The following is a 26,449-nucleotide window of genomic DNA, read 5'->3' as shown; positions in this document are numbered from 1 at the left end:
TTCTTCTTCGTCTTCTTCGTCTTCTTCTTCCTCTTCTTCTCTATCATTATATTATGTGTCTTGGTTTTCCTTTCTTTTGTAATATTTTTTTTTACTTCATTTGTGGAAATATTTTATTGTAATAACACCATAGTTATATTTGTGTTGATGGCATAATAGGTAGGTAGTGGCACATTGCAAGCCACAGCGCCTTTTTCTGTGTACCCTGGCAGTGGTAAAACACAGACATCAGCAGGAGGAGGAAGTAGTAGTTGCAGGCTTGCAGCTACTTGTAGTGTGTTGTAATAGTCGGTCGGTACTCTGTAGGAGAGTGGGTGGGCAGGTGGCAGTAGAAAATAGTTCTTCTTCTGTTCTCCCTGGCAGTGGTAGCAGCACACAGACAGCAGAAGCTCAATGCAGCTACAGGAGGAGGAGTAATGTGTGTCAGGCAGTGTGATGTGACTGACATAATAGGCCCTGGTACCTAGCGGTGGTACCAGCGCCATAAATGAACATCATGAGGTTCCAGACAGCGGTTGTGAAGCCCACATTGTGTCCAATACACAATTGGGACAGCACAGTTTTCAACCCGGACACCTCTAAAATAATTACAATTTTTTTTTTTAACCAGTTCGGCCTATCTGGACGAGCTTCCTCGTCCAGATAGGCACTGGTGCTGCCGCCGGCTCGTGCGCGCGATCGGGCGCGCCCCCGCGCGCGCTCCCGCTGCCCGCCGCTAGCCCCCCGATCAGTGAATGGGAATATAATTCCCATTCACCGATCTAATTTCCCCGCAGAAATACCGACGCTTTCTCTCCAGAGAGCGCGGTATTTCTGCCCCCAGGAAACAACTCCTCAGCATTTTAGTTCCTAGATGCGAGCTGGTTCGCATCTAGGACTTTTTTCACTGTGGCCATCTTGTGGCCAAATAGTAAACTGCACCCACATACATTTTTGATAAAAAAAAAACATTATTTTACATTTAAAATTAGCAGTTTCCCTCCCACACCAAAAATTACCCACATACACTTTTTTTATTTAAAAAAAAAAAAAAACAATTAAAAAACAAAACAAAAACAACATAAATAGTTACCCAAGGGTCTGAACTTTTTAAATATGCATGTCAAGAGAATATGTTATTATATTATTTAAAATTATAAGCTTATAAATAGTGATGGACGCAAATTGAAAAAATGCACCTTTATTTCTAAATGAAATATCGGCACCATAAATTGTGATAGGGACATCGTTTAAATGGTATAATAACCGGAACAGATGGGCAAATAAAATACATGCGTTTTAATTACGGTAGCGTATATTAATTTCAAACTATAATGGCCAAAAACTGAGAAATAATGAATTTCTTCCATTTTTTTCTTATTCTTCCTGTTAAAATGCATTTACAGTAAAGTGGCTCTTAGCAAAATGTATCACCCACAGAAAGCCTAATTGGTGGCGGAAAAAACAAGCTATAGATCAATTCATTGTGATAAGTAGCAATAAAGTTATAGGCGAATGAATGGGAGGTGAACGTTGCTCGGATGCATGAGATTTTCGGACCGCGGCGCTGAACCGGTTAATTATTGCAGCTATTGTTGAGCGTAATAGCTGGTGGCGCTTGGGCAGCAGCATCTTGTAATGTGTTCCCTGGCAGCGGAGAGGAGACACAGACAGCAGGAGGAAATATAACAGCAGGCAGCGTGAGGAGGATAAGTGTGTGTGGCAGACTGGCATTTGGCAGCAGGCAGGAGGGCAGGCAGCGAGACATAGTAGGCCCTGGGTCCTAGCGGTGGTCCCAGGGCCGTAAATGAACAGCATGAGGTTCCAGACAGCGGTCGTGAAGCCCACATTGTGTCCAATACACAATTGGGACAGCACAGTTTTCAACCCGGACACCTCTACAATAATTACATTTTTTTTTTCAAATTAATGCAGCTATTTTTGAGCATAATAGCTGGTGGCGCTTGGGCAGCAGCACCTTGTAATGTGTTCCCTGGCAGTGGAGAGGAGACACAGACAGCAGGAGGAAATATAACAGCAGGCAGCGTGAGGAGGATAAGTGTGTGTGGCAGACTGGCATTTGGCAGCAGGCAGGAGGGCAGGCAGCGAGACATAGTAGGCCCTGGGTCCTAGCGGTGGTTCCAGGGCCGTAAATGAACAGCATGAGGTTCCAGACAGCGGTCGTGAAGCCCACATTGTGTCCAATACACAATTGGGACAGCACAGTTTTCAAACCGGACACCTCTAAACTAATTACAATTTTTTTTTTTTCAAATTAATGCAGCTATTTTTGAGCGTAATAGCTGGTGGCGCTTGGGCAGCAGCACCTTGTAATGTGTTCCCTGGCAGCGGAGAGGAGACACAGACAGCAGGAGGAAATATAACAGCAGGCAGCGTGAGGAGGATAAGTGTGTGTGGCAGACTGGCATTTGGCAGCAGGCAGGAGGGCAGGCAGCGAGACATAGTAGGCCCTGGGTCCTAGCGGTGGTTCCAGGGCCGTAAATGAACAGCATGAGGTTCAGACAGCGGTCGTGAAGCCCACATTGTGTCCAATACACAATTGGGACAGCACAGTTTTCAACCCGGACACCTCTACAATAATTACATTTTTTTTTTCAAATTAATGCAGCTATTTTTGAGCATAATAGCTGGTGGCGCTTGGGCAGCAGAACCTTGTAATGTGTTCCCTGGCAGTGGAAACACACAGACAACAGGAGGAAATATAACAGCAGGCAGCGTGAGGAGGATAAGTGTGTGTGGCAGACTGGCATTTGGCAGCAAGCAGGAGGGCAGGCAGCGAGACATAGTAGGCCCTGGGTCCTAGCGGTGGTTCCAGGGCCGTAAATACACAGCATGAGGTTCCAGACAGCGGTCGTGAAGCCCACATTGTGTCCAATACACAATTGGGACAGCACAGTTTTCAACCCGGACACCTCTAAAATAATTACAATTTTTTTTTTCAAATTAATGCAGCTATTTTTGAGCGTAATAGCTGGTGGCGCTTGGGCAGCAGCACCTTGTAATGTGTTACATAAATCAATTGAGGATCTGTTGCAGATAGTAGATTAGGTATACATGGATATGGGGACTCAATCAGAGACCTCCAGGTCCAATGTAAAAAATACACACCTATCAATCTGCCTATAACACAACCAATGATAACTTAATCAAAGACAAAGAATAATGGTCTCAAGTGTAATAAAAATACAAAATACTTTATTTTATCAAAAAAGGGGGGGATAGAATAAAACAGGAATAAAAACCAAGGAAGGAATGTTGCGGAGTCAAAAAAGATTATTCATGGCCGGCCAATCAATCAGAACAACTCACTCACGCCACTCATACCAATACCCCTCTATTTTTCTAATTGGGTCTCAGCGCTGAGGTATGTAGATCAAAAAGCAAAGCATGATGCAAAAATATAAGTCCTCAAAAATGGATCCAAGAAATTAGCTGCTGTCCATGCACTTAATTCATGAAGCAAAGTCACTGTAAAAAGCGATTAATTGTCAGCAGAAAAAGCATGCAAAGCACTTAGCAGTAGCTTAATTTCAGCAAACTTTTGTGTCAGCACATCGCCATGCATATAAACATAGGAACCAGTCCAGTTTCAGCAGGTACCAGCAAGCAGCATGTAAGCAAGCATGTCATAACATTGTTAGGTAGATCTCACCAGACCGGATTCAGACTTCCACAGCGCTGTTTCGGATACCCATAAGCTGAGTGGGCATGTAGGTACTTATCGTTGGGGGCCCCCCTAGGATAGGATGCCGTGTGTTGCAGATAGGCAGCAGGCAAACTTTCGTGGGATTAGAGCTGGCGTCCCAGCTCTGTTGCAATGACGATCTCCACGCTGTATCAATTCGACCGCCCGCTCAGCAATCCGCAATGGCTCCTGGGTAGGGTAGTTCCCTGTGAGGCGTAGTCAGGACGGCCAGACGTCAGTATTGACTCCGCCCACCAATCGCCTAAGTTTGCTGAAATTAAGCTACTGCTAAGTGCTTTGCATGCTTTTTCTGCTGACAATTAATCGCTTTTTACAGTGACTTTGCTTCATGAATTAAGTGCATGGACAGCAGCTAATTTCTTGGATCCATTTTTGAGGACTTATATTTTTGCATCATGCTTTGCTTTTTGATCTACATACCTCAGCGCTGAGACCCAATTAGAAAAATAGAGGGGTATTGGTATGAGTGGCGTGAGTGAGTTGTTCTGATTGATTGGCCGGCCATGAATAATCTTTTTTGACTCCGCAACATTCCTTCCTTGGTTTTTATTCCTGTTTTATTCTATCCCCCCCTTTTTTGATAAAATAAAGTATTTTGTATTTTTATTACACTTGAGACCATTATTCTTTGTCTTTGATTAACCTTGTAATGTGTTCCCTGGCAGTGGAAACACACAGACAGCAGGAGGAAATATAACAGCAGGCAGCGTGAGGAGGATAAGTGTGTGTGGCAGACTGGCATTTGGCAGCAGGCAGGAGGGCAGGCAGCAAGACATAGTAGGCCCTGGGTCCTAGCGGTGGTTCCAGGGCCGTAAATACACAGCATGAGGTTCCAGACAGCAGTCGTGAAGCTCACATTGTGTCCAATACACAATTGGGACAGCACAGTTTTCAACCCGGACACCTCTAAAATAATTACAATTTTTTTTAATTTTTTTTTCAAATTAATGCAGCTATTTTTGAGCGTAATAGCTGGTGGCGCTTGGGCAGCAGCACCTTGCAATGTGTTCCCTGGCAGTGGAGACACAGACAGCAGGATGAAATATAACAGCAGCAGCAGCAGCAGCAGCAGGTGTATGTGTGTGTGCCAGTCGTCACTTCATGTACCCCTCTCGCCGACAACAGGGGCCATGAATTCGCCTTCCACCCAAGCCTGGTTCATTTTGAGAAACGTCAGTCTGTCCACAGACTTGTGAGACAGACGAGATTGCTTCTCAGTGACGACTCCACCGGCTGCACTGAAGCAACGCTCTAAAAGTACGCTGGAAGGGGGGCAGGAGAGCACTTCCAGGGCGTACTGCGCAAGCTCGCTCCAGATCGGCAGGTGCTTGACCCAATACTCCATGGGATCAACAGGGGCCACGCTGTCAAGCCCGCTGAAGGACCCCATGTAGTCAGCCACCATGCGGGTCAAGCGCTGCCTGTGACTGGAGAAGGATGCTGCTGCAGGCACCTCCTCTCTAGTCCTTGGCAGCTCTACACTCATGTAGAGCTCTTGGGTCAGAGACAGCTGGTCTGTGGTGCGCGAGCGCTTGCTGCTGGTGGATGCAGGCACCTGCTTCTGCCTCTGTGCTGGCTGGACAGTGGGGGTGGATGTCTGAGGGAAGGCTTCCTCCAAGCGCTCAACACGGGACATTTGTTGCGCACGGTCTCCTCCTGCAGGCAGGAACTGGCTGAGCTTCCCCTTCAGACGTGGGTCCAGCATCATGCAGATCCAGATGTCCTCCCTCTGCTTCATCCGGATCACCCTTGGGTCCTTGCGCAGGCACCTCAGCATGTGCGCTGCCATTGGGAACAGTCTGGCCACGTCTGTTGGCACATCATCGGCAGCCCCAGAGCCGACATTGCTGTCCTCCTCTGCCTCCTCCACCTCATCCTCTCTCCACCCCCGCACTAGTCCAGCTGCGCTCTGCTGCTCCCCCTCATCAGCAGCAAGGTCAGGGACCTCCACCAACTCCGAGCCCTCCTCCTCAGAGGTGGCCTGTGAAGCTGCCTGCAGCTCCTGCTGGTCCAAGGCTGCCGCTCCCTCTTCCACCAGTGCATACAGGGCCCTGTCCAGCACACACACCAAGGGGACCCACTCGCACACCATTGCATGGTCCCTGCTCACCATGTTGGTGGCCTGCAGGAAGGGTGCCAGGACTGAGCACACCTGCTGCATGTGCCCCCAGTCCTCCGTGGAGATGATGGACGGGAGGTTGGTGGCGGCACGCCCAGTTGCAGTGAGGGAGGCAACTGTTGCTCGTGCAACGTACTGGCTGACAGCCTGCCTCTGTTCAACCAGACGCTCCAACATCGCCAGGGTGGAGTTCCAGCGAGTTGGAACATCGAGCATGAGCCGGTGCTGTGGCAGGTGCAGCTCCTTCTGCACCTCTTCCAGGCTCGCCACGGCTGCAGGCGAGTGCCGGAAGTGACGCACAACCTTCCTTGCTGCCTCAAGGAGTCGGTCCATCCCCTGGTAGGTCTGCAGGAACTTTTGGACTACCAGGTTCAGGACGTGCGCCAGGCAGGGGATGTGGGTCAGGTCTCCCCTGCTGATGGCAGCGACCAGGTTTGCCCCATTGTCGGACACCACCTCTCCGACTCTGAGGCCTCTGGGGGTCAGCCAATTCCTCTCCTGCTCTCGGAGTTTGGCCAGGACGTGGTTCACCGTCAGTTTGGTCTTCCCCAGGCTGACCAATTCCAGCAGCGCTTGACAGTGGCGGGGCTTCACGGTGCTGCTGAGGCGGGGGGGTTGGGCTGGTGTGGCGGAGGATGGAAGCGGATCAGAGGAACCTGCTGCTGTTCCGCTGACTCTGCATGGTGGCACCACCCACTGCGTTGTTGGTGCTGCTGCTGCTCTGGCAGTCCCGGCCGATGCTGCTCCCCCCTCCTCACCCCCTTCCACCAAGCTGACCCAATGCGCGGTGAAGGACAGATAGCGGCCTGTCCCAAACCGGCTGCTCCACGAGTCCATGGTGACGTGGACCCGTTGACCCACCGCGTGTTCCAGCCCTCTCCCGACATTGGCCATCACAGAGCGGTGAAGTGCAGGGACGGCTGTGCGTGCAAAATAATGTCGGCTGGGGATTGGCCAATCGGGGGCTGCACACATCAGGAGCGCACGCATGTCGCTCCCCTCCTGCACAAGGGAATAAGGCAGGAGTTGGGAGCACATGGCCCGTGCCAGCAAGCCGTTCAGCTGACGCACGCGACGGCTGCTGGGAGGCAGAACCCTGACCACCCCCTGGAAGGTGTCGCTGAGCAGGGTCTGGTGAGGTCTTTTGCTGGCACGGGAAGCAGTGGAGGGAGCAGAGGAGGCCACTGAGGACTGGCTGCCAGAACAGGCCTCAGTGTCGGCGGCAGGAGTTGCAGAGGGAGGAGGAGCAGTGCGTTGCTGATGCACTCCTGCTGCCGACGGCTTCGCAGTGGTGGCGGGTCTGCCACTGCCAATGCCAGCTTCCTTCAACTTCACGAACTCCTCATGCTCGTGAAAGTGTTTCCCTGCAAGGTGGTTGACCAGAGAGGTGGTGCCAAACGCAGAGGGCTCCTTCCCTCTGCTGAGCTGCTTGCGGCACTGGTTGCAGGTGGCATACTTGCACTCCAAATATGGAAGGGTGAAAAAATTCCATATTGGGGAGGTGAAGTTGCCCCTTCGGCTGGAAGGTGCTGCTGCCGCTGGTCTCCCTGTGGTGGTTGGGGGAGGGGGGGGGGGTGTTCTTGGTGCGGCTGGTGGTGGCACTGGCAGAACTCGTCTCCTGATCAGCACGCTGTGTGGCCTGCATACCACGCCCACTTGTGATCCTGCCCATGCCTGCGATGCTGATCCTTCTAGCAAGGCCCGCAGACGCATCCTCCTCCTCCCTTTCAGAGCTGATGACATCCCCACTCCTAGGACCTGGTGGCAACCAGTCTTTGTCCTTCACAATGTCATCATCATCCTCCCCCTCCACAAACATGTCCTGCTGGGATCCCCCAAACTCCCCTTCTGCATGCATGGGCTGATGGACACTCACCACTGTCTGACTGTCCAAAGCATCATTCCCCAAAGTGCCCATCAGCATTTCTTCCTCCTCAAATTCTGCCGCAACAGCACTCAATACCCTCGCTGTGTTTGGGGTAAAGAAGGTGCTGAGTGACAGGGTGCTGGTGTCGCCCGCTGGGGCTGGAGAACTGCACTCTTTCTCCTGCTCCCCAGGCAGTGCTGGGCGGCTGCTGCTGCTCTTGCGAACAGGAGTGGTGGCGGGGGTGGAGGACTCTGTTCCAGAGCTAATGGTGGCCTGCTCATCCACCATCAGTTCCACCACAGCGTCTGCGTCCTTCTCCTCAATGGGACGGCTACGACCTGGCGGTGGGAGGAACATCTGGGCCACACGCTGCTGCTGTGTCTCTGCAGCGTGACTCCCAGCTGTTGGGCGTCCAAGGCGTCCAAGGCGTCCACGGCCAGTGGCTAATGGCAGAATAGCCACTGGTGCAGACGCAGAACTGCGCATGGTGGTGGTGGCGCGGCTGCCACGCCCATGACCTCCTCTCTTGGCGATGCCCTTGCTGCCCCTGCCCAGACCGCGGCTGCCAGTGCCAGACATTGTATATTTTTTAACCCTTTCTGGACCAGCACCCTCTGCCCCCTTAAGGACCAGAGGGTGCTGGTCCCGTAAATCGCCGCTTCCCGACGAATCGCCGCAATGATCCGCCGCTCCTGACGACCACGCAGCTCTGTCCCCGCCGCAGGCTGCTCTCTCTGCCGTCGCTATGACGGCAGAGCGCTGTGCGCCGGTCAGGAGCCGCTTTCATTGGCTCCTGACCCTGTCACTCCATGTAAGCCAATGAGAGCGGCTTACATGAATGACAGGGCCAGGAGCTAATGAAAACGGCTCCTGCCCGGCTCACAGTGCTCTGCCGTCATAGAGGCGGCAGGGCAGCAACGAGCGGCGGGGGCAGAGCGGACCGAGCGGTGGAGACGGGCAGGGGCGCGCGGTCAATGGGACGTAGAGTTTACGTCCTGTCAGGACCGCAGCGCCCCCTGCCCGACGTAGATTCGCACTCGCTCAGTCCGAAAGTAGTTAATATTATACAAATGAAAAAAAAAACTTATGTATGTAAAGGCGGGTGGGACAAGTGGGGTACTTTAATGGGGTGGGACTGGTGGTGGTGGGTGTGTGAGGTGACAGACAGGTGTACTCTACAGCAGAGATCGGTGTAGCGCTAACGAGAGAGTGCGCACTGCGCACACAAAGACCCTAGCTGACGCTGACTGACGGTGTCCCTATACACAGACTACAGTACAAGTCAGCAAATACACAATAGAAGTAATAAACAATAGGACGGGTGTAGAACTAACAAGAGGGTGCGGACAGCGCAGACGTGCACTGACTGTGCACACAAAGACCCTAGGTAACGCGGTGACGGACGGTACCTATACACAGACTAGAGTACACTACAGTACTAACTAAACAATAGAAGAATCTAGCTAAACAATACAACAGGTATGACTAGATTACAGAGAGCAGATACAGCAGGACAGGTATAGCAGTAAAGCTGGGCCTTGCTAACTATAAAATAGTACAATATCTATCTAACACAGAAGTAGTACAGTAAGGACAGGTGAGAGCACAGGTGAGGTGAGGTAACTAGAGACTAGAGCAAGAGCACAGAGCTGGGCAGGCACAGGGCCTAGCTGCTGGCTGCAGGCCTGCAGCAGCAGCACCAGTGACATACTCTCCCTCCCTTGTCCCTAATCACACAACCTAAACTGCCTAAAATACAATCTATCTACAATACAAAGCAATACAGTTGAAGATCAAGTGTTGGAGTGTAAAAACGCTAGGTTTAGAACAATAGCAATGCACTTGCACACAGACAAAAAGCACTGGAGCAGTCTCTCAGTACAATCAGTCAGTAAGTCACAAGCAGGACGAGTGAGGCAAGATGGCGTCCGCTATTTATAGAGGGGGGGCTTGGCCAGGCTCCCCCTCTGTGATTGGCTACAGTCAGAGGGCTTGGAGCCCTCTGATTCGCTTGTGAGGACTCGTGGTGACGTCTGTCGTGACGCTATCCGAGCTCGTGACGCTATCCGAGCTCGGATAGCTAGGATATCTCCGGATAGCTGCTTGCTATCCGAGTGCGCTCGGATAGCACAGCCCGGATAGTTAATACTATTCGAGCTCGGTATTCGAGCTCGAATAGTGAAAAAAGAACTAGGATATCCGAGTAACTCGGATATCCTAGCTCAGATGAGCACCACTAACTCACACCACTTGCTGCATCCTCTGTTTGCTATCACATGGACTATTTAAAGGGGCACTATGGAAAAAAAATTGAAAGTTTAAAATATGTGCAAACATATACAAATAAGAAGTACCTTTTTACCCAGAGTAAAATGAGCCATACATTACTTTTCTCCTATGTTGCTGTCACATACAGTAGGTAATAGAAATCGGACAGAAGCGACAGGTTTTGGACTAGTCCATCTCTTCATAGGGGATTCTCAGGGATGTATTTATTTTCAAAAGCACTTAGTGAATGGCATTTGCTCTGTCCAACTGCCGAAAAACTGTGTAGTGAGCAGGGAAGCTGGCCAGCATCATTGTTTAAATCCTTTTTAGGGAATATCTTTATAAAGAATAAAAGACTTGCTGAGAATCTCCTATGAAGAGATGGACTAGTCCAAAACCTGTTGGTTCTGTGAGATTTCTACTACCTACTGTAAGTGACAGCAACATAGGAGAAAAGTAATTGATGTCTCACTTTACTCTGGAAAAAACATACTACTTATTTGTCTATTTTTGCACATATTTTACATTTTATAGTTTTTCGCCATAACCCCTTTAAGAACTGACTCTTCCTCTTGCTAAACTTTGAGCTCTCAGGCCTGAGCTTTCTGGTTCCTGTTCCTTGACCTGGTTTTTGTGTATGCCTTCCTTTTGCCGAACCCTGTTTATTCTGTCTGAGATCTTGATTTTGCCTTATCCTTAGTACTTTATCTGATTACCTGTTACTGACCTAACGCTTTTGTTTGACTCTGATACTCTGCCTGATCCCTTGTTGCTGCGTATGATTGTATATATTTGTATGTTGTTACTTTCTGTATATATTATCGTGTACTTAGTTAAATAGTCAGATGTTGAATATATATGCGTCATTGCTTCCCGGCTTATTTGTATATACAGTATATTGTGTGCTGTGCATAGGTTTGTCTGATATTTGCATTCACGTTTGTATGCCTGCATTTGCAATAAATCACAGTGTCTGTATACTGCAAACTGTGGTCAAACTCTGTTTCTTCATTCAGGTCTGTGACAGGGTTACTCGGAGTGTTGATGGGTGAGAGGGTGACTCAGGGTGCTTCTGGCTGTGAGGGTTACTCTGGGTGCTGCTGAGTGTGAGGGCGACTCAGAGTGCTGCTGGATGGTACCTTGCGCATCATCCCTCCTCCGTTCCTTCTCCGTCCCTCCCCCAGACTACTGCTGCCTAGAGTCTGACAGTAATGTCTCTGACATCTCCGCACATAGGCATGCTGTATATGCGGCAGTGAAATACTGATTGGCTGAAGGGGCAGATCGGAGGTGGGGCACGCAGCCACAAAGAGTCCTGCAGCTGGGACATCTTGTGGCTAATCCAGGACGTTTCCTGGGACAAATTACAGCCTGGGACAGGCGACCCCGAATCTGGGACATGTCTTGGGTAAAGCAGTGCATCTGCTCAGGGTACCTTTATGTGTAGCATAGAAGAATTGGAAAATAAAAAAACCTTATTGTCTAGTTAATTTCACATGTTGGAACTGCAAGTAGAGCAAAAGTTCAGTTCATGGCTTCCACATCCACTCATTGGCAGAATCGGGGAGAATATTGAAGAGATTGCTGACTAATTTAGGCAGCTGCCTCATCATAGACCCTCTCTTTGAGATGCTTGTGGTGTATGGCTGTCCATAAGCACTAATAGGGAGATTAGTTTACTGTATGTGCACAGAATTCTGGATGTACAGGTGAAAGGAACAGACTGACTGAATTTACTATAAATTGTCCCTTTTTGTTAATGCCAGTGTGTTTGAATGTTTTTGTTTGCTTCTAGATAAGAAAAATAATTCCTCTGCCCTTTAATTTCTACAACTGCTTGCTGTTACTCCTTACCTGCAATCAAGACGCCGCAACGCTGATGATAATCCTATAAAGACAAATCATTTTTAAGTGCTAATCTTTGGCTCATATTTCTGCTTTGGAATATTCTCTTCTATGTTCTCGACTGAATATCCAGGATCAGCTATCAGGTATCTGAGAATGCAGAACACCCGGCTCTCAGTTTTCTAAGAAGAGAAAAGGGACACCTTCATAATATGAAAATATCTGAGCAAATGTAAAGCTCCCTTTTTTGTGTAACGCATACATTTTTTCAAAAGAGGCTGGCCCTTTATTTCATCACTGCTTACCCTTTGTATTACCCACAGACAATTCACTATGGGATACTTTTGAGGTTGGCCGTGATGTTTACAATAATAAAAATGTGTTTTAGTTAATACATTTGTTTGTACATATATGTAAATCAGACCTTATAGAGGCCCTATTGCAGCAGATTGGACTTTGATTCCAAAACAGAAACTGTACCTTTAAAACAGCAGCGATGTGAAGTTATGCAAAAAGATATTTTTTTTCTGAGGGGGGGGAAGTATTGGGAAAATGAAAAAATGAAGAGAAACATTAAGTTTGCATATTTTCTTTCTTGGACTTTGGTTGGAACAAGAAAGCTTACATACCAGGAGTTCCTTGTCTGTTTATGAAGTGGTAACAGTTCCATTCCCTTTCTGCTGGACAGGATGTGAGGGTAATCTTTCTAGCAGGACACCTATAGGAACAATACATTATGTTTCTAAAGTATACATTGGGTATTATTATTATTATTTAGTATTTGCAGTAGCGCTGACCTCTTATGCAGCGCTGTACAGTGTGTATATATATATATATATATATATATATATATATATATATATATATATATATATATATATATATATATATATATATATATATATATATTGTCTTGTTACTAACTGTCCCTCAAAGGAGCTCACAATCTAATCCCTACAATTGTCATATGTCTATATAAGGGATGATCACCGAATGATGTCACAAGTGATTACTTGTGATTCAAATGAAGTTTAATTGGCGAAAGTGTGCGACAGGGTTACAGGGGGTTATTTACCCATGATTCCGCTGTCCACCCTGCGTTCCAAAGAGCTTCCACGCGTCCTATTGGTCGTGTTGCAAGCCTCACACCAGCGCACTTCCTCCTTCAAGCCGGAAGGAAGAAGTGCGCCAGTGTGAAGCTTACAACGTGACCAATAGGACGCCTGCAAGCTCTTTGGAATGCAGGGCAGATGGCGGAATTATGGGTAAATAATCCCTTGTATCCCCGCCGCACACCTGCGCCAATTAAACCTCATTTGAATCACGAGTAATCACTCCTGACATCATCCGGTGATCATCCCTGGTCTATATCATGTAGTGTATGTATTGTAGTTGTGTCACATATATTGGGGAGACGGATACACCCCGGTCCCCCAATTTTTTATTTGGTTTTAATAGACTACTAATTTTTATTCTGCTGGCGCCTCTGTAACTACTACAAATATCATTATCCACCTGGTGGATGGGTGTGTACACCCTTATTTTTCTTCTACGGAGATCGACTTCTTAGCCTGAGTGGGGACAGGCTTAATATCCCCATATGCGATTGGAGTGGTTGCCTGAGGTCGGCAACCCAGACTTGTGAGTATATCCATCTCTGCTGTACAAATTAAAGATTACCTTATATTAACAATAATACACTATTGGGGGCTCTCGATTGTTCTTTCTTTTTGTCTTTCTACGTATTGTAGTCTAGGACCAACTTAAGGTGGCCATACACTGGTCGATTTGCCATCAAATTCGACCAAAAGATAGATCCCTCTCTGATCGAATCTGATCAGAGAGGGATCGTATGGCCACCTTCTGCAAACAGATTGTGAATCGATTTTAGCCTGAAACCGATCACAATCTGTGGAGGAGCTGCCGCTGCTGCCGCCCCCCCCCCCCCCCTCCTGCATACATTACCTGTTCCGGCCGGCGCGAGTCCCCTGGTCCACCCCTGTCTTCTTCTCCGGCTGGTCCTGGCATCTTCTCCGCATCGGCTCCCGGCTGGCATCTTCTCCCATCACCTTCCGCATCACACATCCGGCATCCGCGTATAACTTTCTGTCACTCCAGTGAGCGCCCTCTATTTGTACTTCCGCTGTCACTGCAGTGACACAGGAAGTTATGCCGGATGCCGTGATGTGGAAAAGATGCCAGCCGGGAGGTGACAGCGTTGACAGCAGGACTCGTGCCGGCAGAGCAGGTAATGTATCTCCGATGTATTGCGTCGGTCGTTGGGCATTCGAACGCGCTATCGACGCACTCCCGACCCGCTCCCGACCCTGAGAAAAATCTTCCGCACGAATGGATCGACGGGAGTCGACGGGAACGATGGATTTTGGACGAAAATCCATTGTTCTGTCAGCGGTGTGCGCGGCGATTTCTTGGCCGTTTCGATCACTGTGATCGAAACGGCCGTATTTTGCCGGGAAAATCAGTGTATGGGCCCCTTTAGGGGGAGCCAATTAACTTATCAGTATGTTTTTGGGATGTGAGAGGAAACCAGAGTGCACGGAGGAAACCCATGCAGATACAGGAAGAACATACAAACAGGACCCAGCACTGCAAGGCGAGAGCACTAACCACTACGCCACCGTGTTGCTCCCGGGTAGAACCTCAGTGTGGATTTCATTGTTATCTGTGTCCTTGTGTAATAATTTCAGTTAGGGCTTGTTCACACTAAGGGCACTTCCAGGTTTTTTCAAGCGTTGTCGATTTTTAAAATCGCCTTAAAAGTGCTTGTGCAATGATTCCCTGTGAGAGTGTTCACATATGAGTGGTTAGATTCCCCCCCCTTCCCCCGCTCACCAAAGCGCTGCCTGTACCATTTTCGGGCAATTTGCCTCAATGGAAGGTATAGGGAAATCGCAAAGCACTTTGTATAGCGATTTCCCCAGCGCTTGCATGAATAAATACATTGTATTTATGCATTTTCGGGTGAAAGAGTTCACTTCCTGACTGAGGTCATGAAGTGAAAAAAATGAATCGCTCTGCAAGAGCGCTTAGAAAAGCCACTTATAAAAAATTGCAAGATGCAGGTAAGCGCCTGGGAGGTACTAAAAAATTGCGCACAAAAACGCAAATGCTCGCGCTTACGATTTATGAAGTGAACAAGGCCTACATTTTTGTCATTTTCTCTGCTGTCACAGCATGCAAAAAGTAAAAAAGATTTCTTTAGTAGAGAATTAAATACACAGTGGGCCAAAGCATTGCTTGATTCGCTCTTACTGCTACTCTTCTGCTCTGAAAGATTTACAGCATAAAATCTACTACCACAAAAAATGTAACAGAACAGCATTCACACAATTAAATACAGCTATTTCTTCTTCAACGGAAAGCTTTCTGCCCCATCCGAAGAGGTGATACCATTATCTTTTGTTTACATTCCATTGTCTGCCACAATTCGTATACATTCCTTGCTGTGTTCTTTCCATTGGCCTCTGAGGAAGCTTTTTTCAAAGCGAAACAGCTGTCAGGCCTCCCTCACCCCCACTGTACATCTTGATGTGTCCTAACACCGTGGATTAAAGGTATTTCATTTTGCAACCTCAGTGCCTCACCATTCTTTTTCTACAATTTATACTGTGATTGCCTATGAGTTGCACGTGGAGGCATTGAATACAGAGTCCGGTGAATCAGACCCATGTCTTCTAGTGCCAGTCTTTTCCTTTTTGCTTCATCATGTGTTGAAAATGAGCTCTCTCTGCTTCAGAAGCACAGAGCTGAGAAGTGATTACTAGATAGATTTTAATATATTGCAACTACTGTATGCAATAAAATGCAATGGCAGTGTTTACAGCAGATAAATTGGGAACTTGTAATTTGTGAACAGACAATATTAATTGTGCACAAAAGCAAACATGGTAACTACGGACAATATAAAGTAGGAAAACAATTTTTTTATTGAATGTTATGTCAGAGTTTTGTCCCACTTTAAAACCAGTTCACCCCCAAGGGTTTTTATCCTAATGGACCAGAGCAATTTTCAGTTGTCAGTGCTCCTCCCTTTTATTCCCTAATAACTTTATTACTACTTATCACAGTAAAATGATCTATACCTCGTTTTTTCCGCCACCAATTAGGCTTTCTGTGGATAGTACATTTTGCTAAGAATTTTTTTATTCTAAATGCATTTTAATGAGAAAAACAGAAAAAAAAAAAAATCATTATTTCTCAGTTTTCAGCCATTATAGTTTTAAAATTAAACATTCTCCTGTGGATAAAACAAACACGTTTTATTTGCCCAGTTGTCCCGATTATTAAACCGTTTAAATTATGTCCCTATCACAATGTATGGCGACAGTATATTATTTTGAAATATAAGTGTTATTTTTCTGTTCTGTTTTTTTTTTTCTGGCCATAATTACAAGCCCCTATGTAATAAATTAAAATTAATTTCCCCCCATAAAATATAGAATAAAAAAGCTGAGTCCCTAAGGCAACTATTTATTTTTTTCAAGCTGTGTTTTTTTTTTTTTTACAAGTGTTTTTTTTTTGTGGGGGGGGGGGGGGGGGGGTGGGAGGGTTGGAAGTGTAATTTTATTAATGATGTGTATATACTTGAAAATTCATGTATTTTGTAGCTGTAATATACTTTTTGGCCACAAGATGGCGCTACAGGAAGTGTTCACTTTTTTTTTTTTTACTACACTTTATTTAATTGTTACATTTCCTGTTTTTGTGAATGGACATAGCCGCTGTTCGCGGTCACGTCCACTCACTCCAGGCACTGCGATTGGGTAGAGGACCGTTCGGTCTTCTTCCCCAATCACCCAGCACGGGATCCCGACGGGAACAGCGGCGGTAGCGGCGCGCACACGGCGGTAGCAGCGGCGGGAATGCGCGACGTATTAAAACGTCATGTTGCCGTTAATAGCGGTAAGCATGACATTTTAATATGATAGGATGCCGTTAAATGGTTAAGCAGCAATAAGAGCTTCTGTAGTACGTTTCTAGTTCCACTGTATATTGAATTGTAAAGCTTTATTTTGCTACAGATATGCTTTTACTAAAATACGTTTAGGCTAGTGTTGAGCTATATTTCATTGTTGACACACACAACAATGCTGATGCATAAAGAGTTGCAAGGTTTTATCATAAGAAATTAGGACTTTAAAACATCTCTTCTGTACCTAAGAACTCTCTTCCACATCTCCTTGCCAAGCTCCTCCAAGCCTCAAAATATAAACTGCACTTTCAATATGAAACAGTGTTGGACTTGGAGGTAGAAAAACTGAGGAAAAGCACCTGCTGGCCAAGCAGCAGAAATCATGTGTTACCACTCCCAATATAAACCTGCAGCAAGTCTTCACTGTGAGCAGCAACACCTGATTACTGCTGCTTGGCCAGCAAGAGGATTTCCTCAGCTTCTCCACCTCCCATCCCAACACTGATATGAAACTCTTCAGACAAGTGTAGGATCTGTCAAAGTTCACCTCCAGACACACATCCATTTCAGAATCAGAATCAGAATCAGAATAGTTTTATTTCGCTAAGCATGACTGGGTCATGCCCGGAATTGGATTTGGCACAATACATAGCTCTGAGAGGTACATAGGCAGAGAAGAGCATCACAAATACAGTGCAATACAATAAGGACAAACAGTAAAAACATCGTACTCAGGAACATATTGCACTAAGGAAAGAGGAAGTGTATGTACACAAATATACATTCAGCGGACTTATGCATTTATTCCAGGACGCTGTTGGAGTCTAACCAGGGTGCAGGGACAAAGTCCAATCAGTTAGGAGTGATGGCAGGTTGCTTTGAAAAGCGTATTTATTACAGACCGCTACTGTGCAGGTGGTAAGGCACAGATAGAGGGTGGGAGAATGTTACGGGAGTTCAGGAGGCTGACGGCTGCAGGGAAGAAGGAGTTCTTGTGTCTGGTGGTCTTAGTGGGGATGGCCCGAAGTCTCCTGCCCAATGGTAGTCGGGAGAAGAACCCGTGGCCCGGGTGCGAGGGGTCACTTGCGATCTTCAGCGCCCTGGCACCCAGTCTTGTGTTATACAGGAGGTCAAGTGGAGGCAGAGGTCTCCCAATGATCCTCTCCGCCGACTTGATGATCCTCTGTAGTTTGTGTCTGTCACTGGCAGTGGCTCCCGCATACCAGACCAAGATGGAGGAGCAGAGGATCGATTCGATGGTGGCGGAATAGAAGCATGTTAGAATCTCCTGCGCCATGCCGAACTTCCGCAGTTGGTGGAGGAAGAACAGCCTCTGCTGGGCCTTCCGCTGGGTTGCCGTAATGTTGGCCTTCCAACTGAGATCTCTGGAGATGGTGGTGCCCAGAAGGCGAGCACAGGGCACTCTGGCCACCTCGGCGCCGTCGATGTAGATGGGAGGTGGAGTGGGAGCGGATTTCCTAAAGTCAATTATTAGCTCGACAGTTTTGGCTGTGTTGAGCACCAGACTGTTCTCTATGCACCAGTGGCATATTCTCTCCACCTGCTGCTGATAGTCCTGGATATTGTCTTTGGTGAGGAGACCAACAATGGTAGTGTCATCAGCAAATTTTATGACTTTGACAGAATCCGCCGTGGATCTACAGTTGTTTGTGTAGAGGGAGAACAGCAGTGGGGACAGGACGCAGCCCTGGGGTGCCCCTGTGTTGGTTGTCATTTCTCTGGAGTAGATGTCCCCCAGTCTGACAACTTGGGATCTCTTAGTAAGAAAATCCGTGATCCATAAGCATAGGGTGGAGTGGACCCCAAGTGTGGCCAGGACATTCTGAAGGATGTGTGGGCATATGGTGTTAAAAGCCGAGCTGAAGTCTAGTAGCAGTACTCTGGCATACGCATCTGGTCTGTCGAGGTGGTTAAGGATGTATTCCAGGCAGATGTTTAAGGCGTCATCAGTAGACCTATTTGCCCTGTAGGCAAACTGGAGAGGGTCCAGAAGGGGCAGGGTGGATAGCTTGAGGATGGATAAGACCACTCTCTCTAGTGACTTCATGATGACAGACGTCAGGGCCACAGGCCTGAAGTTGTTGAGGTCCGAGATGCCTTGTTTCTTTGGCACGGGTACGATGGTGGACCTCTTGTAGCACGCAGGGACTCTGCCCTCTGTCAGTGACTTACTGAAGATTGCAGAAAGGATGGGAGCAAGTTGCCACGAACAGGTCTTGAGGCAGGCTGGAGACACACCGTCGGGGCCCGAGGCTTTCCTGGCCTTTAGCTTGGACAGGAGGCGCCGGACATCAGCCTCGCCCACCTCCAGAGGGAGTGGGTCTTCGCTACTTGTGTCACTATTCGCGTGGACTGGGGGGGAGGGTAGGAGGTGTTGGGTGTCCCCCGGGCTCAGCCTGTCTCTCGAACCTGCAGTAGAATCTGCTTAGTTCTTCAGCTAACTCAGAGCTGGGTGAAGCGTGTTGTGGTGGGGGCTTGTAGTTGGTGGCGGCCTTGAGCCCTTGCCACACGGCTCGTGAGTCGTTCGAGCGCAGGTTCTGCTTCAACTTTTCAGCGAACTCCTTTTTTGCGGCTCTCAGCTCTCGTTTCAGAGTGTTCCTTGCCTTCCTGAAGTCCTCCTGGTTGCCATCCTTGTGTGCCGCCTCCTTGCGTTTGCGCAATAGCCGTAGCTTGTTGGAGAACCACGGTTTGTTGTTTGGGTAGACCTTGAAGGATTTGGTTGGGACGCAGGAGGCCTCACAGAAGCTGATATATGAGGTGACGTTATCCGCCCACTCATCCAGGTCAGGGGCTTCCAGGGATTCCCAGTCCGTACAGTCAAAACAGGCTTGAAGGTTGAGCTTAGCCTCACTTGACCATACCTTGGAGGACTTCACAACCGGTTTTGTAGATTCCAGGAGCCTCCTGTAGGTAGGGATGAGATGAACAACGCAGTGGTCAGAGGAGCCAAGCGCCGCCCCGGAGAGAGCCTTGTAGGCGTCCTTCAGTGGCGTGTAGCAATGATCGAGTGTGTTCAGGCCTCTGGTGGGACAGGCAACATGCTGATGGTAGCGTGGCAGCTCCTGACGGAGATTTGCTCTGTTAAAGTCACCCATAACGATGAACAGTGAGTCTGGGAGGGATGTTTCCCACTGCGATATGATGTCGCTTAGGGTACTTAGGGCGGTTTTGACGTCAGCATCGGGAGGTATGAACACTCCGACAAGGACATAGGAGGAGAACTCCCGTGGAGAGTATGCCGGCCTGCAGTTCACGATTAGAAGTTCTAGGTCCGGGGAGCACCTCCTGTCGAGTACTGGTGGGGTGGGGCACCATGAGGAGCTGACATAGAAGCAGATGCCACCGCCTCTTTTCTTCCCAGAGAGGGCAGGGTCACGGTCCCCTCGTATGAGGCCGAAGCCTGGAAGGAGTAGGGCGTTCTCCGGGATGTTCTCATGCAGCCAAGTCTCCGTGAAGCAGAGTACTGGGGTGTTCTTCCCCAGTTCCCACCTGCCGCAAAGGAGACGTAGTTCGTCCAGTTTGTTAGGGAGAGAGCGGACATTAGCCAGGAGGACCGAGGGGATGGCTGACCTCAGGCCCCTCCTCTTGAGTCGCACGCGAGCCCCAGCTCGGCAGCCCCTTCGATGCCATCCTGCTCTGGGCCAAGGAGCAGAGTCCAGGACTTGCTGGATATAGTTCTGGACCAGGTTTGGCAGGAGCTTGGCTTCATCGAAAGGTGGGCTGCGTTGTTCCCACCAGAGAAGTTGCTCCCTGGAGTGCATGGTGCGCTTGGTGGCGTGGCCACTGGTGGGAGTGGGGCACCAGCGGGGGGTGGAGGAGCACGGCATTGTGCAGATGGCCACGGAGGCAATCAGGTCAATACAGATCAGATCAGTACAGATCAAAACAGAGATCAAACCAGTGCCATACAGAGTTTAGAAGCAATACAGATCGGTGGGTGTAGCAGAGAATGCAGCAGTGGTCAGGCAGGTAGGCAGGTCAGGTGGTGTCAGAAGCCACATTGGCAGTACCTGAGACCAGCATTCCCGGTCAGGCAGAGTCAGCGGTTAAAGAGTAACAGTGGCAGTCCCAAGCAGGCATGGCAATATAACAATATATGCGTAGGCAGACCAGATAAGGGCAGCAGTTGCAGTACAGTGTGAGTGCAGGCAGCACACTGGAGGGCAGACCAGATAAGGGCAGCAGTTGCAGTACAGTGTGAGTGCAGGCAGGTCAGAGCAGGGTTCTTACTGGCCAGTGGTGTGGCACCTCTAGGAGGGCAAGTTGGGTTCGGTGATGGGCCGTATCCTTGTAGCAGGTGAGGGAGAGAGGCTCCGTGGTGGGCAGACGCGTTGTGGTAGGGGTGGCCGCTGGAGTGGTGTTTCTGTGACTGCTGTGGGATGGATGTTACCCTGTGTCTGAGTGGAGGCAGCAGGATCCGGAGCTTGTAGGGTGAAGTCAGCTTAGTCCCAGATGCGGTGCTGACAATGGAGAACTCCTGAGTGGCGGGGATCCTGTGATGGCAGTCAGCGGTGGCTAGCGGGGATCCTCCACGTGGGTGGCCTGGCAGGCCCGAGGTGGTGGCGAGGGCTGCATCGGCACACAGCCCCAGCAGAAAGTTCCTGCACACAGTCCTTCTGGTGTGAGTGAGTGCTGCTCCGGTGATGTTGTATCGGTCTGCCACTGGGGGCCTGGTGAAGTAGCTGCTGTGAGGCGTACCGATCGCAGCGGTGAGCGTGCACACCCTCTTCTGCAAACCACGCCAGAGTGGGGGTTGCTGCTCGCTGACGGTGGTTGGAAGCCAGCGGTGTTGGCTTTGATGTCTGCCCGCTGTGGGTGGATGGAAGCCAGCGGGGATGCAGCGCACAGAGGGTAGCAGAGGCGGATCTCCTTGTCCGCGGTGGAGGCTCGGCAGCAGGGCTTCCCTGATGACGGGTGTCCCTCAGCGGTGCCGGTGGTGGTGAGTGCAAGGCTCTGGTGGTGGAGGTGCAGGGCTCTGGTGAAGGAGGTCCAGGAGTAAGGGCCCCGGGCTCCGGTCAGACCTTCCACGTGGGTCGCCGGAGGTCTGTTGGTGGCGTCGGTAGTGCAGTTCGCTGTGGATCGGAGGCGAGCAGAGGCTATGTGCACACATCAGTGTGCATCACAGGCATAAGAGACCTGTGATGCACCGTAAAAAAGTAAGAGAGGTAACAAAAACATGGTAAAAAAGGGCAAAAGGAGGCAAAAAGTGTGGAGCTAAGCGCCGAGGCTGCTGGCTCAGCGCCATCTTGATGCTCCAGATGACAAAAGACTTGGTGCTTCACTTGCAAGATTCCACTTCATTGGTCCTTTGTAGATAGGCTGGGTCCTCCTCCCTACAATTTTTTCTTATCTACTGGGTGTTATCATACCATGTATAAACTATGTATGTAGTTTTGTACTTATGTTGCTGGATGTTCCAATTGGTACATTGCATAAACTATGTATGCATATACTGTATCGTATCAGCTATTGTTTATTTTTATTCTATACATCAAAATGGAGGATTATGGTGCTGTATAGATAAAATAATAATATTTTCAGTTATCCATTTATCTGAAACAAGTCTATGGATCAGGAAAGTCAAGCCACTTAGGTTTAGTAATAAAATAGAGCAATACGTTTTATCTCAGTTTTGCAAAAAAAAATGTATCTTTAATGACAGATGGGCGGTGCAATAACAGTTTGTGCTGCCCATATGCTGCTCAGCACGCTCAGCCTAAACGTCACTATGTGCTTATGCTCCGTAATCTACATCATCTCCTCTCGACAAATTATTGTGCATGCCTGATGTAGTGCTGCTGCACAGTATTATCACTATTTCTGCCTGCCTTCACTCGCAGCAGCACAACTTGCGGGGCAGCACAAGCTGTTACGACACCAGCATGGTGGCATAGTGGAAACAATGTTTAGTTTTATAAGTGCTGCTTGGACAGAGCACTATCTGCATGGAGTTTGTATGTCTTCCCCATGTAGCTTTCCTCTGGGTTTCCTCCTCCTGGCCAGGAGAGTCATTCACTTTAATGGACTACATCTCCCTGCATGAATTTTGGCAGTTGGGCCTCATGACATCACCAGGGATAATTTGTGCTGCTTCTTCTGCAGGAGGGAGAAGCAAGATGGAGACCAGCATATAGACAGGTGCCTAGGGAGCAGTCAGCCCAAGGTAATTACATGCTTTCTGCCTCTCAAAAGCCCACACAATTTACAAATCCCCCTTAGGGGAGGTTTTTTCAACCTATGAGCTCCTAGGTGCATTGTTTACTTCACCAATGGATTATTGTATTATGGGAACTTAAGATCTTGGAATCTTAATGTTTTAAAGGGTAGTTGATATAGAAAATAATTGCATTTTTTTTTATGTGTGTGTGTGGGGGGGGGGGGGGGGGGGAGTTGCCTTAACTTCCCTTGTGTTCAATTCTTGCTGGATTTCTGGGCAAAAAGTGGTATACATTCTTAGTATAATAAAGGTTTCAAAGTCCCAACTATGTCAAACCATACATTTAATTTTCCCTTTCTGCCAGGACAGTTTTGTGCAGTTTTCCTCATGAGTCTATTCACATTAAGATTCGCATTTGTGTGCAAATTTTCTCATACTGGTTTCCAGAGCATGCATACAAACACAAATTTTAATGTGAAAGGTGCATGTGAAAAAAATGGAACCCAGCCTTACAACTGCTGGGCAAGTTTGACTTGTCCATGTTTTCAGCTATTTTGTCCTGGAAGAGTCAGACTCATCCATACCGCCAAGGATGCTATGTGTGTCTCTACTTCTAAAGGAATGTTAATGTAATTTTACTGTCAGTAGAAAGCCATGTTCATTAAAAAAAAAATAGCCATAAAGGATGAAAAATTTAAAAAAGGTCAGACCAATGCAACCTCTTTTGAGGTTGCGGCAAAAGACTGTACTGTGATGCAATAAAGAATGGGCATGCCAGACCAATGTTCAGTTGACAAAACAACTGAACATCAATTAACATGCCCTTGTTTTCTTAATGGACATTTTCTTAGATTATTTAATGTGCCCATATACAGTGGGTTGCAAAAGTATTTGGCCCCCCTGAAGTTTTCCACATTTTGTCATATTACTGCCACAAACATGAATCAATTTTATTGGAATTCCACATGAAAGACCAACACAAAGTGGTGTACACATGAGAAGTGGAACGAAAATCATACATGATTTCAAACATTTTTTTTTTACAAATAAATAACTGCAAAGTGGTGTGTGCATAATTATTCGGCCCCCTTTGATCTGAGTGCAGTCAGTTGCCTATAGACATTGCCTGATGAGTGCTAATGACTAAATAGAGTGCACCTGTGTGTAATCTAATGTCAGTACAAATACAGCTGCTCTGTGAGGGCCTCAGATGTTGTCTAAGAGTACTTTGGGAGCAACAACACCGTGAAGTCCAAAGAACACACAAGACAGGTCCAAGACAGGTCAGGGATCAAGTTATTGAGAACAAAAAGATTTCCAAAGCCTTGAACATCCCAAGGAGCACTGTTCAAGCGATCATTCAGAAATGGGAGGAGTATGGCACAACTGTAAACCTACCAAGGCAAGGCCATCCACCTAAACTCACAGGCCGAACAAGGAGAGCGATGATCAGAAATGCAGTCAAGAGGCCCATGGTGACTCTGGATGAGCTGCAGAGATCTACAGCTCAGGTGGGAGACTCTGTCCATAGGACAACTATTAGTCATGCACTGTACAAAGTTGGCCTTTATGGAAGAGTGGCAAGAAGAAAGGCATTGTTAACAGAAAGCATAAGAAGTCCCTTTTGCAGTTTGCCACAAGCCATGTGGGGGACAGAGCAACCATGTGGAAGAAGGTGCTCTCGTCAGATGAGACCAAAATGGAACTTTTGGGCCAAAATGCAAAACGCTATGTTCGCAGAAAACTAACACTGTACATCACTCTGAACACACCATCCCCACTGTCAAATATGGTGGTGGCAGCATCATGCTCGGGGGGTGCATCTCTTCAGCAGGGACAGGGAAGCTGGTTAGAGTTGATGGGAAGATGGATGGAGCCAAATACAGGGCAAACTTGGAAGACAACTTCTTGGAGTCTGCAAAAGACTTGAGACTGGGGTGGAGGTTCGCCTTCCAGCAGGACAATGACCCTAAACATAAAGCCAGGGCAACAATGGAATGGTTTAAAACAAAGCATCTCTATGTGTTAGAATGGCCCAGTCAAAGTCCAGATCTAAATCCAATTGAGAATCTGTGGCAAGATCTGAAAACTGCTGTTCACAAATGCTGTCCATCTAATTTGACTGAGCTGGAGCTGTTTTGCAAAGAAGAATGGGAAAGGATTTCAGTCTCTAGATGTGCAAAGCTGGTAGAGATATACCCTAAAAGACTGGCAGCTGTAATTGCAGCAAAAGGTGGTTCTACAAAGTATTGACTCAGGGGGCCAAATAATTACGCACACCCCACTTTGCAGTTATTTATTAGTAAAAAAATGTTTGGAATAATTTATGATTTTCGATCCACTTTTCACGTGTACACCACTTTGTATTGGTCTTAATGTGGAATTCCAATAAAATTGATGCATGTTTGTGGCAGTAATATGACAAAATGTGGAAAACTTCAAGGGGGCCGAATACTTTTGCAACCCACTGTATCTATCGACTTGGTGACCGATCGACCATCCAAGTGCATGCTTGATCGAGATGCAACCAATTTCGAGCTGAGCATGTTAATTGGACATGCTGCAAGATGTTGGGCTGTCGTAGTCGACCGGGTGCACAGCGGTATGGGGATGAGCAAAGAACATGACGGAACTACTGATTTTGTCCCTGCTAATGTCCAATGTGCCATCCAGTGCCCAGTGCAGTAAACATTACTTGTCCGTTTACACCAGTGGCTCCAGGCTCCATCCTCTGTCCATAAATGTGTCCCACAGTGTCGGGCCAGCGATGGCCGATTCCGGATCGATTTCCTTCCTGATCGATTTCAGCATGTAATTGATCAGTAATCGGCCTGAGGTGTGTGAGCAGCTGATATATATCTCTCTAATAAGATTCAATTAGAGAGAGATTTGTCTCTTGGTCAAATCTGTTCATCATCGATAAATGTGTGGCTACCTTTAGATTCAATGTTTATGTTGAATCTATTTAAAATTTCTAGTAGTGTATGACCAGCATTAGTCAGATTGCAGAACTTGTCACAGCATATAAATCTAGCAGTGTCTGGATAATGTACTGGTTAAGGGCTCTGCCTTTGACATGGGAAACCAGGGTTCTAATCCTGGCTAGGGGTCAGTACCTATTCGGTAAGAAGTCTTTGGGCAAGACTTCTTAACACTGCTGGGTGGCACCTTTCGCACGCCCTTAGTGGCTGCAGCTCTTGAGTACTTTGAGTCCAATAGGAGAAAAGCACTATATAAATGTTAGGATAATTCTACTGTTCTCTTTATTTTTATAACAACTTCCATATGTTTTCAGTAGTTCCAAAGGCTGTACTAATATTGCACATGACTGGAATGTGTAATGGTTAAAGGCTCTGTCTGTAACACAAGAAGTGACCCGGGTTTGAATTTTGGCTTTTCCTGTTCAGTGAGGCAGCATCAATTCAGCAAGGCATCCATGAGCTAGCCTCCCTAACACTGCTACAGCTTACTGAGCTTGCACTTGTGGCTGTAGCTTAAGCGCTTTGAGTTCGCCAGGAAAAAGGGCAATATAA

At 47.8% G+C, this 26,449-nt stretch overlaps 1 protein-coding gene across 1 annotated transcript in view; it reads left to right on the top strand.

The window, feature by feature from the left end:
• SELL (selectin L) overlaps positions 1-12,197 on the top strand; it is a 128,003-nt gene extending 115,806 nt beyond the window's left edge. Inside the window, exon 9 of the mRNA XM_068242669.1 lies at positions 11,756-12,197. Coding sequence (XP_068098770.1) covers positions 11,756-11,784 — 29 coding nt within the window. The 3' untranslated portion in view covers positions 11,785-12,197. The remainder of the gene's footprint in view (positions 1-11,755) is intronic.
• The last annotated feature ends 14,252 nt before the right edge of the window (positions 12,198-26,449 follow it).

The sequence above is a fragment of the Hyperolius riggenbachi genome, chromosome 6 (genome assembly GCF_040937935.1).
Source record: "Hyperolius riggenbachi isolate aHypRig1 chromosome 6, aHypRig1.pri, whole genome shotgun sequence".
In the NCBI taxonomy this organism is placed as follows: Eukaryota; Metazoa; Chordata; class Amphibia; order Anura; family Hyperoliidae; genus Hyperolius; species Hyperolius riggenbachi.
Note: the sequence above shows the minus strand (reverse complement) of the source record. Positions and strands in the feature narration are given on the sequence as shown.